This window comes from Mus pahari, chromosome 20, assembly GCF_900095145.1.
Source record: "Mus pahari chromosome 20, PAHARI_EIJ_v1.1, whole genome shotgun sequence".
Taxonomy (NCBI): Eukaryota; Metazoa; Chordata; class Mammalia; order Rodentia; family Muridae; genus Mus; species Mus pahari.
In genome coordinates, this window is record NC_034609.1 from 28,642,287 (window position 1) to 28,658,869 (window position 16,583).

The following is a 16,583-nucleotide window of genomic DNA, read 5'->3' on the forward strand; positions in this document are numbered from 1 at the left end:
AAAAAAAAAAAAGAAAGAAAGAAAGAAAGAAATCAGCCTGCCTCTGCCTCCCAGGTGGTGGGATTAAAGGCGTGTGCCACCACGCCCAGCAATTGTACCCATTTTATCTGTTAAAAATGGTCCACTGTGTTACCTTAAAACATACCAAAAGATGGGGCTGGGGAGATGGCTCAGTGGTTAAGATCTAGTTTCTGAAAAACCAACAGCTTGAAATCTTTGAGCCAAGTATCAATAGTATGCCTTATACAGCAGAATTGAACACTGCCAACCATTGAGACAGACCAGAAAGGAAATGGTATCAGAAAGAGGGATTTGGAAATATCTGGAGTTGACATGTATCTTCTATTTTTATTGGACCAAGCTAGTCACAGTGTTGTGGGGCTCCCCCCCAGAGAAGACCACTCAGACACAGTTGTAAGAGCCAATTCAAGTCTTTATTCCAGCCAGAACCCCAAGTATAGCCCCAAGTCTTACACACACACATACACACACACACACATCTCCTGTCTAGAAAGCCCCCCAAAACTCCTTTCTCCTAACTGCAAGATGCTAGTTACAGAAGCTGGAAGGGAAGGCCAAGTTTCTCTTCCTGCTGCTGCTAGCTAATCTCAAGAGCCAAAATACTCGGTTAACAAAAATAAGCAAGGTCGAGCTGGGCGTGGTGGCGCACGCCTTTAATCCCAGCACTCAGGAGGCAGAGGCAGGCGGATTTCTGAGTTCCAGGCCAGCCTGGTCTACAGAGTGAATTCCAGGACAGCCAGGGCTACACAGAGAAACCCTGTCTCGACAAACCAAAAAATATAAGTAAAAAATAAGCAAGGTCAGGCAACCTTTCAAAGAGCCCTCAGCCTTGAGTTATTTTTCTCCCCAGAATTATTCTCCTTAGATTCTCCCTTACAGTTGCTGACACTTTACTTAGCAAGACAAAATTCATCTGTGGTACCAAAGTGGAGTTACCATGGTCAACTTACAGCCCTTGTCACAGCTACAACACTCACCTTTCCAAGTATAGGGATTGCAGTCCAACTTTTGGCTAGAAGAATCAGGATGTTCATGGCTAGCTCTAATGACTACCACATACCACTCTCAATTATTAAATACTCGAGTGTAACTGTGTGATAGTACTTGTTTAGCATGTACAAGGCTCCGGGTTGGATTCCCAGCACCACAAGAAGAAAGAGAAAAGAGGCCAGCCATTAATTCCAACATTTGGGAGGCAGAGGCAGGCAGATCTCAAGTTCGAGGTCAGCTTGGTCTACAGAGCAAGTTTCAGGACAGCCAGGGCTACACAGAGAACCCCTGTCTCAAAAAAGGGGGGGGGGGGCTGGAGAGATGGCTCAGCAGTTAAGATGACCTGGTTCAATTTCCAGCACACACATGGCAGTTCACGACTGTCTATAACTCCCATTCCAAGGGATCTGAAGCTGGCACACATGCAAATGCAGGCAAAACACCAATGCACATAAAATAAAAATAAATCATAATTGAAGAAGGAAGTAACTGTTCTTGGTGTATAACTGGTATACCACTGGAAAGCCTTTCTGGGGAGACTTCTTTGTCTTTCAAGCCCATCAATAGCTCGCTTTCCAAGTTAGCACGTGATTATTAATTATTACCAGAAAGAATAGTGTGTGCTCCAGCTCCTTTTTTTTGAGATTTATTTATTTATTATTAGATGTAAGTACACTGAGGCTGTCTTCAGACACACCAGAAGAGGGCATCCGATCTCATTACAGATGGTTGTGAGTCACCATATGGTTGCTGGGATTTGAACTCTGGACTCTGCAGTCAGTGCTCTTAACCACTGAGCGCTGAGCCATCTCTCCAGCCCCCAGATCCTTTCTTAAATGACTCAGCCACCCACCTGATTTAGGGTGTGTGTGTGTGTGTGTGTGTGTGTGNGAGAGAGAGAGAGAGAGAGAGAAGATTTGACCTGTGCTAAAAGGCCAGAGAGGGCATCATATCCCCGGGAGCTGGAGTTACAAGTGATTGCAAGGTGCTGGGCATGAGTTCTGGGGACTGAACGTGAGTCATCTCTACAGCCCCAGGGTTGACTCTCCTCTTCCTCCCCTCCAATGTGCACACTGTAACTCCTGCCAATTCCATCAAGTAATTTGTAAATTACATTTTAAAATGTTTTCATATAAGCCAGACACAAGAGCGCAGATCTGTGAGGTAGGTGCGTGGTTGTTTTACAAACAGATCACAGGCCTGGAGAAATGAACTAATTTGCCCAAGATACAGAGCTAAGGTAGAACTGGGATTTATCAGTCCATCTGTTTTATTATTAATTAGCTGCTGATCTCTGAGGCTGCCCTCAAAATCCAATTTGTAAGGTACCAGGATTATCTTCCTGAACACAGTCTTCATTAATTACTTTCTCATATTTTTGAACATCCCTTATTTTAGGAAAATTGTCATTTAAAGGCATCCTCTGGAGTTAAGTTTCTTCCCTAATATTCCCTGGTTGGTTGGTTGGTTTGCTTGTTTGTTTTATGGCTTTGTTTTTGTTTTGAGACAGGGTCTCCAGGTAGCCTTGGGTCTCCTGGAACTCACTATGTAGATCTGGCTAGCCTGGCATTTGCTTCTGTTGCTTCTGCCAATAGCTTTTCTGCTGTTCAAAGCTTCTTTTACTTAGGACAAAATTTGAGTGGGTCATATTCAAATAAGCAAAGATAACATCCTGAATTCACAGAAATCACTACACACTACACCAACTGGGAGTCTCCTAGGAGTTGCTTCAATATTATTCTCGGTTTTGTGGCTTATCCAAACTTTAAGAATCATTTTTACTTTCTATTTAGAAGCCTGGGGCTTTGTCTTTCTTCTCCTGAGATTCCTTTTTTTTTTTTTTTTTTTTTAATGGTTTTTCGAGACAGAGTTTCTCTGTGTAGCCTTGGCTGTCCTGGAACTCACTTTGTAGACCAGGCTGGCCTCGAACTCAGAAATCTCCCGAGTGCTGGGACTAAAGGCGTGCGCCACCACGCCCGGCTCTTCCCCTGAGATTCCAAGCAGCCTACTGCATCCCAATTCAGAACCCCAGATCCTTTCCCCTCCACATAAATAAAAGCTAGTGGTTTTGTGCTTGGTTGGTTGGTTGTTGTTAGCATAACTATTCCCACACTGCTTTGCATTAGAATTCAATTTAGAAAGGTTGTGGGGGAAGGGTCACCTTCTTTTGTTTTGAGCGGTTGTCTACTTTATCTCAAATTGGCCTTCAACTCATTTTGTAGCCCAACATGACCTTGAACTTTTTTTTTTTTTTTTTAAGATTTGTTTGTTTGAGCCGGGCGTGGTGGCGCACTTGGGAGGCAGAGGCAGGTGGATTTCTGAGTTCGAGTCCAGCCTGGTCTACAAAGCGAGTTCCAGGACAGCCAGGGCTACACAGAGAAACCCTGTCTTGAAAAAACCAAAAAAAAAAAAAAAAAAAAAAAAAAAGATTTGTTTGTTTATTTTCTGTTTATGAGTACACTGTAGCTGTCTTTAGATACCCCAGAAGAGGGCATCAGATCCCATTACAGATGGTTGTGATCCACCATGTCGTTCGTTGCTGGGAAGTGAACTCAGGACCTCTGGAAGAGCACTGACTGCTCTAAACCGCTGAGCCATCTCCAGCTGGACGTTGAACTTCTTTACTGCCTCAGACTCCCAACTGCTGGGATTTCAGGCAGGCACAAATCAACACACCCAGCCTCTAAACATAACTAACTACATACTTTAGCGTTTCTGCAGCCACTTCTCCACTGGACAGACAGCCCAGTGACCCAGTTGTTTTGGCACGCAGCAATGCTTCTCAAAGACGTCCTACTATTTTTATTTTGTTTTGTTTAATGTACATAGCACTGACTTGAAATTTTGGTGACGTCTCCACTGTTAGGCTCCTTTATAGCCAGTTTGAGTATTTAGTCTGTCACTTAGTTCCCTGCTAAATACTATCCTTAGGAAACAATGGGAATTGAGCTTTGCTGCCTAAGATCAAGGAAGCTTGGGTAAAGTCTTTACCCTCCCTGTGCTTCATTTATTCATCTATAAAATGAGACCGAGTGTGTGAGGTCTTGTCATCAAAAGAGGCTTCAGCTGCCTTTTAATTTTAGGGTGCCCTAGAGCAAACAAGCCGAAAATTCTGGCTGAGTAACCGGAGGAGCCCCTCTTCTACTCACTGGAAACAGGCACAGAACGCTTAAGAGTTTTAGTCACGACCATAAAGCATTGGCAAGCAGCAAGGGTGACTCCAGGCGGAGCTGCAGGAGGCAGCCTCTGTGCTTAGAAAGTATTCCCTAGGTTGAGCATTTCTGGAAATGAGACCTGGCCCGGAACGCTTCAGCCTTCTAACTCAAATCCTCTCACCCTAGCCCTTGCCAACAGACTCACACATCCTCGACTCTGAGGTGGACCCTGCTCAGAGACCACTGGGTCCAAGGAGAGTACGTTTCTGCACAATTTAGGCAGTGGCAGCCACCGTCAGTACATGACAAGCGAGAGGATGGCCCGCGGGGCCCGTGAGTCTCTGGGACTGGGTCCTTCCTGTTTTGGTGCTAGTGCACATTAGTGGGACAAGTGTGCAGATGGCACTTTATTTTTGTGTGACATGTTTTCCGCCTTGTGCCTTTTCTTGCGTAGGCATGTATGGGGTGCTGTGCAGTTTGTAGGACCTCTGGAGTGTGGCTCCTAAGTTCTAGAGAGCAGCCGCTCTTCCATCCAGCTCTACTCGCGCGGGTCTGGCCTCCGATCCAGAGTTTGCGCGTGCGCGACTCCGCCCCAAACCCCGCCCCTACGACTTAGCCCCGCCTTTGCCACGCTTTACGGCCCGGCACGCCGCTTTTGCTGCAGTTGCTCCGGGCGCTGCTGTGGCTCCAGCCTCTCCTGCCGGGGCTGCCGCCCGGGAGGTTGAAGGGCGGTGAAGTGTGTTGTTGTGTCCGTGCTGCCGTCGCCGCCCGGAACGGAGTGGAGAGCCGGACGTCCGCGGGCTGGCGAGAGCGGCCAGTGCGCAGCTGCGTGCTCTCCTCAGGCCGGGTCCTGTCTGCGTTGCCGCAGGGAGGCCGCCCGGCCCAGCGAACCGACCCAATGCTGGACCTGGAGGTGGTGCCTGAACGCTCTCTGGGGAACGAGCAATGGGAATTCACGCTGGGTGAGTGTGGGGTCCTTTAGGGATCCTGTGCGCTGGCCCTTAATTCTCCCTAGCCCCTTCCGCTTCTGGCTCCTGCCCCAGATGCCCCTGCGCCCGCGGTTCTTCGCCTTCTCTCACCCTCTAGTCTTTCAGCTCCGGGCTTTAGAATCCCGCTCCTCCCGGCTGTCATAGGATCAGCGATGCCCCAGTAGGGTCCTTCTTTGGAGCTATAGTAGTAATAGCCAGTACACACCAAGTACTTAGTGGAGTGGGAAGGTCCTTTGAATTTGTCTCTGATACAAACTCCCTGAGGTCTGAGGATCGATAGTATTATGTCCATTTTGCTGACTCTGTAATAGTAAAGAACTAGATAGCACCCCTAATTAACCCTCTGGTCTCTCATCTGTCTTCCTTTGGTTTCAGAGGACTGGGGGAAACCTAAGCTCATACCTCACAATCAGATGGGGGTGGGGGTGGGGAATGATCTTGCTTTTGTAAAAGGAACTCTCGACTTGTTTTCTTCTCTTTTGAAATGTAGTCTTAACGTGTGGTGTCGCAAGAGCAGATACCAGAGTGAAAAGTTGAAATTGAGTGAAGTGGAAATTACACATTGGCTTGGTGGACAAATCAGTTTGGTCACTTGTGGGGGGGGAGTTGGCCTTCGTAAGTGAACAAGAGTATTTGCATTTAGTAACTCCAGTGTGTTTACTTTGTGGCAGCACTAAGCGAAGGGGCTGGGAAAAGGTGTCCCTGCTGCTTGTTTGTGTGGGCCTCAGCCTCTGTCTCTCTACTGGGAGCTCTTGGACTGAGTCAGCTGCTCCATTTGTTTATGGCTTATCCTTGAATGTAGCCAACCCTGTCTATAGAGACAGCGTATTGGAATTAGCTAGCTGGGTAGATTGCTGGGGCTTGGTGGCTGCCCGCCTCTTTCTTGCCCATTATAAAAGCCAGTTTCATCAAGGGCTCTTGGTTCTCAGAACTTTGACTGCCTGATCCTGTAGACTTCTCAAAATTTAATCTGCTCTGAAAGTGTTCCATTCAACCTCTTATGCGTGGTTGAAAAGCAAATGATGTTTGACTTCTGATTAACATTTTTTTTTTCTCCTCCCCTGGACAACTCCTACCTAATCTGGACATCTCAGGACTGATTAAGACCTACAGACAACAGATGGTATACTTAGACTGTGTATCTTTGTTTGATTTAGTGCTAACAGGAGATCAGCTGGGGTCAGGAAATTTCCAGAACACTGAACTGTAACTAACATAACTAACTACACAGGACTTCTGGCAAATTTGCAAGAACCAAGAATTTGAATAGTTTTTGTTTGGTTGGTTTGGTTTTTTCAAGACAGGGTTCTTCTGTATAGCCCTGGCTGTCCAGGAGCTCACTTTGTAGACCAGGCTGGCCTCGAACTCAGAAATCCACCTGCCTCTGCCTTCCTAGTGCCGGGACTAAAGGAATAGCTTCTTAACAGGCGTTTATAATCTTCTAGAAACAATCTCTCATGAATTTAGCTAAGCTTTTGTTTGATTTTTTTTTTTTTTTTTTGTCATTGAAACTGGGTCTCCCTATGTAACCCATACTGGCCTTAATCTCATAGAGATCTGCCTGCCTCTGCATCCCAAATCCTTGGGTTAAAGGCATGCGCCACCTCAGCTGGCTTCCTGAACTTCATCTTTAATCCCAGCACAGGAGACTCTATCCTGATCTCAGCCATCCCAAGTACAATTGGAACTGTTAGGTGGGGACGAGTTTGGAAAATGACTTTACAAGTATGCTCATAGGTTAGAGAATCAGGCAGTGCTTGCCTGGCACCACTACCCTGTTAGGTTCTCTGCATGTGAGACCTAACCTTACCTTTTTTATGTCTAAGTAAAAATGGTAAACACATCCTCCTCTGCCCCGGGATTCTTATTGTAATCTGTGCAAATGCAGATGTAATCACTGCCTAGCATTATAATGGGGAGCTTCTTTCAGCCTCTTGGCTGCCTTCCTGGCCTTTGTATAATGTTGGAAGACCAGAAAAGTACCAGCAACAGAGACAAGAAAACCTAAGCAGAATCTCTGCAAATACTGCAGATGCTTTGACCATTGTGGAATAAAGACATTGAAATTGAAATGATGATTTCAGTAAGACTTGCAGAGTATATTGATGTAAAAGCAAATATCTAGATTTGCTTTTAGTTTTCTGAGACAGAATCTTGTCCATACTAGTCTGGAACTCTGAGCAGTCCTGCCTTAGTATCTAGGTACTGGGATTACAGGTCTGAGTCACTATGCTTGGCTTGGATTTGCTTTTGAATATTATCTTGAGAAGGCCTAAAGGCAGATATAAAGGGTCATTTGAGAAAACATTCTCCTACATTGCCTTGTTATGCAGAGACAGTGGCTTGCTGTATCCAGGACAATTAATATGCATGCCTGTGGTGTCTGATCACAAATATTGGAATTTGTGTAGGAAATGATCGTATCCCTTGAAGAACTTAGGTTAATGGTACAGCAGGTGTACAGAAATAGTTCATTTATTATTATGCATGTTATAATAGTTCATTTTATTATAACAGATGTGTAGGCTATTGTGAAGAGAGAAGAGAGAAGGGGCTTGGCCTAACCTAGGGGCCCAGAGAAGGGTTGATATTAACCTACAGGAGAAAGATAGATGATGTATGCAGGAAAACATAATCAGTTTGGATTTATAATTAAAGCATGGTGTGCTGGCAAAAGAATAATAGCCAGGCATGGTGGCACGCACACATACACATACACACACACCTGCCCCCCAACATAACTAACTCTAATCCCAGGATGCAGGTGGCCAGACAGGTGGTGGATGGATCTCTGTGAGTTTGAGGCCAATCTTGGCTACATAATGAGTTCCAGGACAGCCAGGGATACAGTGAGACCCTGTCTTGACACCCCCACCCCCAGCCCCCAGCACCCTAATTCTGTTTGGTTTTAGCTGTCCTGGACACTGAAGACTTCTGTCCCATGATGGGACAGACGGTAAAGCCTGCTGTGGATTTCCATTAGGAAGTACAGTTTATAAACTGAATTTACGGGAGAGGGAAAAGAAAGAATTTATAGGTTTTTGATGTCAGATACACTCACTGGATATTGGAAATAGTAAGAGAGACCCAGAATACAGAGAAGATAAACATAAAACAAAACAAAACACTTTTACTCTGATAGCTCTTATTTGCCTTTACTTATACACAGAAAACAGATCGACCTTCAAGTTGGAATCTGGGAAGGTGGATGAATACGACATAAGCAGGAGAAATGAACTGTTTCAAACATACCCAATCACATACCTATAGAGACTAAGGACTGAGGATCAGCAGGAAGGGATGGTATTTACAGAGAGCTATGGGAAGATGGTGGTATGAGACCTGTGTGTAGCACAGGTGCTCTCCCATTGCAGGAATGGCATGTACAAATCTTAGCAGCTTTGCCTACCGTGTATTAGATACCCTATGTTATAGAAGGCTAAAAAAGGGTTTTATTGATTACAAGTCAGGACCCGGGGTTTAGTTTAGTAAATTGATTGTCCAGCAAACATGAGGATCTGAGTTTTCCCCAGGACTCACATTAAAGCTAAATTTAAAAATATAAAAAAGGTGGGTGGTAGTGGTGTACACCTCTAATCCTTGCACTTGGGAGGCAGAGGTAGAGGTGGATCTCTGAGTTTGAAGCCAGCCTGGTTTACAGAGTTAGTTCCAGTATAGCCAGGGCTACACAGAGAAACTCTATTTCAAGACCATAAAATGGATAGATGGATGGATGATGGATGGATGGATAGAAAGAAAGGAAGGCAGGCAGGCAGACAAGGAGACTGGGTGTGATAGCATGGGCTTGAAATCTCACACTGAGAGGTAGTGACAGGTACATTCCTGGGGCTTACTGTCCAGCCTAGCCTACTTGGGGAGCTCTAGGCCAATGGGGGATAATACTGTCTCAAAAAAAACCCAAGATGAACAGCTCCTGCAGAATCAACCTTCCATTGTCCTTTGGTCTTTACATGAACATGTGTGCTTGTACACACATGCACATATGAAAGAAAATAACATCTGGTCTTCTGATTGATTGCTTTTAACCTTTCTTAAAACTGACTAACAAGGAGCTGAAGGGGTCTGCAACCCTATAGGTGGAACACCAATATGAACTAATCAGTACCCCCAGAGCTCGTGTCTCTAGCTGCATAAGTAGCAGAAGATGGCCTAGTCAGCCATCATTGGGAAGAAAGGCCCCTTGGTCTTGCAAACTTTATATGCCCCAGTACAGGGGAATGCCAGGGAGAAGTGGGTAGGGAAGCAGGGTGGGGGGGAGGGTATAGGGGACTTTTGGGATAGCATTTGAAATGTAAATAAAGACAATATCTAATAAAATAATTTTAAAAAACCTAACAGCTCAAATGAGAATGGACTAGAATTGTTTAAATGAGATAAACCACCACTTCTAATTCTTCATCTGAAAGTTCTTTTCGGCATACTTCACTTTCTCAGTCTAGAGTCCCTTGTCTGCAGATGGTCTTCCCATGGCCCTGGGTGATATTTTAGCCGCTCTTCTTCCCTTTGGTCTGTCACTTACTCTACAGTCCTTTAGCTCCAGGAGTATTCTAAAGCCACTAGAAAAATAGCTGGATAGCTGTGAGCCAAGAGCTGGGCAATGAGAGAGTAGTAAGTAGTGTGCCTTGTCACTGCATTCAAGAGCCTGAGTTGTCCTTAGATTTTGTAGAATTTGTCTCTGCTTCTTCCTATTAATGCTAACCCTGAGAACAAACTTCTGGTATGGCCATGGGTCCCTAGGATGTTAGAGGTGTCTGTGTGGATCACTTAAGCCAAAGGCAAATGTGACTCTGCTTGTAATGATCAGTACCTTCAAGACTAAGTGTTTAAGAGATATGTGTTTAAGGGATTGTTAAGTAGGAATCAAATTAAATGCTTTGTAAAAATAAAAGTTGATTTTGATCAGTGTATGACTTTAAACTTTCATTTGTCTTGTTTTTGAGACTTGCTTCAAATTTATAATCCTCCTGCCCCTTGCCTTGTAAGAACTGGGATTTACAGTCAAGTGCCTCTATGCCTATGGGTTTAAACTTTTTTAGTGATTGCATGTAAGTCATATGCCCTGATAAACTCTGGTCTGAGATGCTGAGATAGATGCTAGAGAGGAAGAGATGGGACTGTGCTGGGTTATAGGAAGCAGTGCAGAGTCCCATCTGCACTGCAGAAAAGAGTGCTTCCCCCCCCCCCCCCTGCTAACCCTGTCTTAGCTCTTTGTCTGCTTGGGATCAGTTTGGCTGTCCTATCTCTAGGAAGCTTTTCCTGTGCTCACTTTCTCCCCTTGGACAATCTTGAGTGGTCCCTTGGTGTCTGCTGTTTAACTTTATCCTGACTTACTTTAGTGATTTAGCCCTGTGTAGGTGTCAGTAACTAGACAAACCAAGTAAGCACACGGTGTCCTTCCTTTATTTCAGGAATGCCTCTGGCTCAGGCAGTCGCCATTCTTCAGAAGCACTGTCGCATCATCAAAAACGTCCAGGTTCTCTACAGTGAGCAGGTGAGTGCTAGCTGATTTGATTACTGAAATAGAAGTCTTGGTCAGTGAGCTTACCTCCAGAGAAGATACAGGGAGAGGATAGTTGGGGGAGTTCCTGTGGCTCAGGTTTGTTCTTTGTCTTGGTTTGGAAACTTCGGTCTTGATAATCGAGTGCTGCCAGGTTTTAGATAGAAGGGCAGTTTAAAAAAAACCCAAAACACCTGTTTTTTTGTTTTGTTTTGTTTAAATCTGTCCTAAGCTACTGACTCTCCACATTCACATGGGGGCCTTTTCATGGGAAGTCACCTCAGAAGCTGCTTCTGATTTCCTAAAGTATCTTTTCTGCTTTGTTGGTTGTCCTTTGTTCAGAATTGTTTCAGGAAAGATCTCTTCTAACTAGCCTAGCACGCGACTTGACAGGAAGTAGGCCTAACTCACCCCTCTATTCCTCTCCACAACCATCTTCTCTCTCCACCCAGCTCTGAAGCCTGCAGTGACATTAGAACATGTGCAGTTTGTAAAATAGCCTTTGTGTTGCAAAGCTTTGAGAGCCTATGGAGGCCAAAGTATGTCCCTGTGGCTTTGCTGAGATTTCTTTGAGTACTGGCTGGATCTTAATGAGTTTCAACTTTTTTTTTTTGTTTGTTTGTTTTTTTTTGGTTTTTTTTTTGGTTTTTTTGAGACAGGGTTTCTCTGTGTAGCCTTGGCTGTCCTGGAACTCACTTTGTAGACCAGGCTGGCCTTGAACTCAGAAATCCACCTGCCTCTGCCCCCTCCAAGTGCTGGGTCTAAAGGCGTGCGCCACCATGCCTGGCTTTTTTTTTTTGATTTTCGAGACAGGGTTTCTCTGTGTAGCCCTGGCTGTCCTGGAACTCACTCTGTAGATTAGGCTGGCCTCAAACTCATAAATCCGCCTGCCTCTGCCTCCCTAGTGCTGGGATTAAAGACATGCACCATCACGCCCGGCAAGTTTCAACTCTTGAAGCAAATTAGATTATAAGTAGGTAAGATTTCTGTCAAGCTGCCCATTTGGTGTAGAGCAGGGGCTGAATTAGTCCTGGTACCTTATCCCTTGGCTGTTGTGAAGAGTCTGAAATGGAGAGAGCTCCGTCTCCAAGCATGTGCTTAGATACGCATGTGTTACCTGCCACAGAATACAGAACTTGCCAGAACATACAGGGGTTCCTGGAGTCGTGGTGACAAAGTGGGTTCTCATTTCTTTTTTTTCTTTTTTTTTTTTTAAGATTTATTTATTTATTATATGTAAGTACACTGTGGCTGTCTTCAGACACCCCAGAAGAGGGCATCAGATTTCATTACGGATGGTTGTGAGCCATCATGTGGTTGCTGGGATTTGAACTCAGGACCTCTGGAAGAGCAGTCAGTGCTCTTAACTGCTGAGCCATCTCTCCAGCCCTGGGTTCTCATTTGTAAGGATGGATGATGGCTTTTTAAACTCTTTGCTCTCTCCGTTATCCCTAACCTGAAAAGAAGTGGCTATTAAACTAAGGACGTGGGCTTGGTTCTAAGCCTTGAGCTGTACAGCTATCACTCTGGCTTTGAAAAATAGGCTTTATGATTTCCAGCCATTTTGTCTAAATACTTGATTATCATTTATCATTCCTGAGTTTGTAGGAATGCTAACGTTAAGTTCATTTTCTCCAGTATTTTTTTTTTTTCGAGACAGGGTTTCTCTGTATAGCCCAGGCTGTCCTGGAACTCACTTTGTAGACCAGGCTGGCCTCGAACTCAGAAATCTGCCTGCCTCTGCCTCTTGAGTGCTGGGATTAAAAGTGTGCACCACCACGCCCGGCCAGTATTTCCTTTATTTAAAAATGTTTTTTCATTGTATGAGTGTTTTGCCTGTGTATATATGTATGAACTTCATGCAGTGCCCAGTGCCTGCAGAGGCCAGAATAGGGTATGGGTCCCTGAAACTGGAGTTATAGATGGTTGTACACCACCACGTGGGTGCTGGGAACTCAAACTGAGACCACTGCAAGAGAGGCAAATGTTCTTAATCACCACGCCTTCTCTCTAGCTCCTGCCCGATATTTTCTGAGCATCTGTAACTATTTAATAGACACAGTTGTCTTTAGAATTTTAAGACCAGGTTTCATGTAGCCAGGGCCAGGCTTGAACATCTGAACCTTCCTGGCCTTACCTTCCAAGTGCTGGGGTTATAGAGAGATGATAATATAACCAACCAAAAACATGGGTTTTTGAGTCTAGATCTACATTCTTCCTATTTTTTTTAGTTGTGTGGCTTCTGAATGAAGATTTAATGACTAGTCTGTTAAATTCATATATTACTAGAACAGTCTTTTGAGGTAGGATCTCACTGTATAGCCCTTGCTGGCCTGTAACTCTATGTAGGTTGTTCCCCAAATCCAAGCTGTCTTACTGCCTCTGCCTCCCAGATGCTGGGGCTAAGGTTGCATGCACCAGGCTGTTGTTTGACAAGGATCTAAAGATGCCATTAGAGCTCCAGTGCAGTACTGTTTCTTAGACACAGTCCAGACTGGCCTCCAACTTGTAATCCTCCTGTGTCAGCTTCCCAAGTGCTGGGATCGTGGGTATGTGCCACTACACTAGCTCTATGTGGTACTTCTTCTTCTTTTTTTTGTTTTGTTTTTCGAGACAGGGTTTCTCTGTATAGCCCTGGCTGTCCTGGAACTCACTCTGTAGACCAGGCTGGCCTTGAACTCAGAAATCTGCCTGCCTCTGCCTCCCAAGTGCTGGGCTTAAAGGCCTGCGCCACCATGCCTGGCTAACATGGTACTTCTTAAACAAGGGACTGATCTCTCTTACCTTTTTTTCCTCCATGTATTTCCTCTTTGCTTCCAAGTTAAGAAAAAGTTTGCTCCTATTCCAACAACAACAAAAAAATATTCATCCTATTCTCTTTTTCCTCTTTCCTTCACTCTTTTCTTACTCTTCTTTGCTGGAAATGAAACCTGGAGCCTCAAGTCTACTAAAAGTACTCTACCACTAAGGTCCACCTCCCACCCCAACCCCAGAAAAATACCTTATCTGTGCAAGTCACACCTTGGAATTTTAAGCCTGCTTATCAAGTGACCTTCATTTTTTCAGAGGCTAAAGCAAGCATTGCTGGTAACACCTGGGGCTGCTCCCGACAGTGAGTGAGGAAGGGGAGCAGACAATTTAAGCTAATTCCAGGAGGTTCTTAGGAATTTCTCTGTAAAGCCTTTGGGGTAGCATCTGGCTTTCTAATTTATGTCTTAAATGTCTCTTAAAACCAGCCTGCTATTCACTTTGTTTCCTTTAGTTAAAATCTTTTGAACAGCTTTGTGCAGGGTTCAAGGATAGAGTTTGAGTTAGCTGTGTTTTTCCTTTCAACTTGCAGCAATCTGAGTCAATTCTGTGGTAGTGTTTTTTTTGTTTTTGTTTTTGTTTTTGTTTTTTTTTTTGGTTTTTCGAGACAGGGTTTCTCTGGCTGTCCTGGAACTCACTTGGTAGACCAGGCTGGCCTCGAACTCAGAAATCCACCTGCCTCTGCCTCCCGAATGCTGGGATTAAAGGCCTGCGCCACCAGGCCCGGCTTTCTGTGGTAGTTTTTAAAACATTTAATCTTTGAAGTGATTGCATTGGGCCACAAGCTGGAAGATGAGGCAGACACCTGTTCTCAGTGCATTCTGACCTACCATCTTTGTCCTCAGAACAACCTTGAAGGAAAGAGGTGACCTATTCCTAGGTAGGAACCAGAATCATGAAAGTTTGAAGAGATCTAAGGTCATGGGGTCAGTTCACAGCTGTGTACTGCCACTCCTACAGGACTGAGAAGGGGCAGATAGAGAAATCCACTCTTTGGATCTTGGGCTTTTCAGAAAGAAGCATATGATATGGAATGGGCAAAAGAAAGGATTCTGTCTTTTGTATAACCAGATTACAAGGTATTTTATTCCAAGAATTTGGCCCAAAATTTTCAAAATAAAACATGTGGTCACTGTAGATAGTACCAAGAGCCAGTGTGCAGACGCGGTGCAGCTGGCGTGCATAACTAGTGTCCTGCCGAGCTTGGATCCTGAGACTTTTCACGGGACATTTACTACTAGTAGACTTCTCTGCTAGTTTAATGGCAGTAAACTACTAAGGTAGATGTCACTCTGAGGCCCCCAAACACCCACTTAATTCTGTTTATTCTTCCCTTGTATTTGTACTAAAGTCTGAAAGGCAAAGGCTCTTTTCTTTTTTTTTTTAGATTTTTTTTTTTTTTTAAGATTTATTTATTTATTATATGTAAGTACATTGTAGCTGTCTTCAGACACTCCAGAAGAGGGAGTCAGATCTCGTTAAGGATGGTTGTGAGCCACCACGTGGTTGCTGGGGTTTGAACTCTGCTCCTTTGGAAGAGCAGTCGGGTGCTCTTACCTGCTGAGCCATCTTGCCAGCCCAGAAAGGCTCTTTTCAACCAATATTATAAAGCAGGAGCTGCAGGCCAGAAGTGAGAGACGTGGCATTCATCTACCAGTTTTGGTTTTAAGCTTTAGTTGGGGAAAGGGACTGCCTTACATATTCCCTGCGTGTTGTTGCTTTGTTGTAAGGCTTCAGTAGCTGCTGGTGAACAAATCAGTTGTTGAAAGTGTGTTTTGTTTTTGTTTTGTAGTCTCCTCTAAGCCATGACCTCATCCTTAACCTGACTCAGGACGGGATCAAACTACTGTTTGATGCTTTCAACCAGAGACTTAAGGTAACCGTAAATGACAGCCGTGGTCTCCTGTCTCGTTCATCCAGTCTGTCTGGAGTGGATTAGCATGTGCTGTTGTGAGGTGTTTTGGAAACGTATAAGTGGGTGTAGACTTGATTGGTTCAGTAGAAAACTAAAGCTATGCCCGTTTCTCTGACAGTGGGTAGAAAAGTGCACTGAGCTGGGATGGAGGAAATGAGCTTTTATGGCCCTTTGCTCGGGTCTAGGAAGAGAGGGTTGTAGATTTGGGGGAGCAGTAACCAAGTCTTGTTTAAAGGATGCTGAGAATGGAGCCTAACTATCGGGCAGAATCAAATGACTTTAGTTGGGCTTATGGATCTTGTTTTTCTTCATTTTTATGCCAGACAGTATGACCTGAAGATTGAAAAATGAAAATTTCTTCTGAGACTTAGGGTTTGTTGTTAATACTACCAGGAGTGATTTGATTCTTTAGCCTCACTGTGGAAACATGAGCTGCTTGTTGATGTGTAGGGTATCTTAATTGGCATTGGCATTGGCATGCAGTTTGCCAGCACCTGTTCAGTCCAGGATGTTTTTAATACACTCTGTTTCAAACGCCTGGACTGCACAGGTTAGTCATGTGACAGCAGACTCATGCCTCAGAGTCATGGGGTTAAATGGAACACCAGTGCTGTTTTCCTGCTTAGGTTATGAAGTAGCCCTTCCAAATGCTGACATGCTTGTAGCTCCTGTCATCTAATCACAAGTGAGCTACTGAGAAGAAAAAAAATAGGACATGGAGAAGATTTTCTTGGAGGAGTTCCTTCTGGGAGGTCATTGGCCAGCCATAGTTGTAATTGCTAGATAAAGAATGCCGGATCTTCTACAAGCAGGGCTTCTGGCTGAAAGCAGTCAGTCTTGTCAGCATAAGGTCCTGACCTCAGTGAGATGGCAGTCGATTTGGCATGCTGTACTACCATGCCCAGGTATTCTGAAAAGGACCCTGGCCACCTTCTGAACTACCCTGTTCCTGTCTTCCTTTGCATGGCCTCTCTTACTGCCCTGAAGTAGTTTCATATGAGGTAGGCTTACCTTCCCTGCACAGAGTAAGTCATTACCCACTAAGTGTCTTGTTTTGTTGTTGTAGTTGTTTTAAAGATTTATTTATTGCATGTATGTGAGTATGCTGTCACTGTCTTCAGACATAACCAGAAGAGGGCGTCAGATCCCATTACAGATGGTTGTGAGCCACCATGTGGTTGCTGGGA

At 44.6% G+C, this 16,583-nt stretch overlaps 1 protein-coding gene across 1 annotated transcript in view; it reads left to right on the forward strand.

Annotated features, from left to right (window-relative positions):
* Positions 1-4,834: 4,834 nt before the first annotated feature.
* Positions 4,835-16,583, forward strand: part of C20H16orf70 (chromosome 20 C16orf70 homolog) — a 29,779-nt gene continuing 18,030 nt past the window's right edge. Inside the window, exons 1-3 of the mRNA XM_021220476.1 lie at positions 4,835-5,128; positions 10,585-10,667; positions 15,274-15,357. Of these exons, the coding sequence (XP_021076135.1) occupies positions 5,065-5,128; positions 10,585-10,667; positions 15,274-15,357 (231 nt within the window). The 5' untranslated portion in view covers positions 4,835-5,064. The remainder of the gene's footprint in view (positions 5,129-10,584; positions 10,668-15,273; positions 15,358-16,583) is intronic.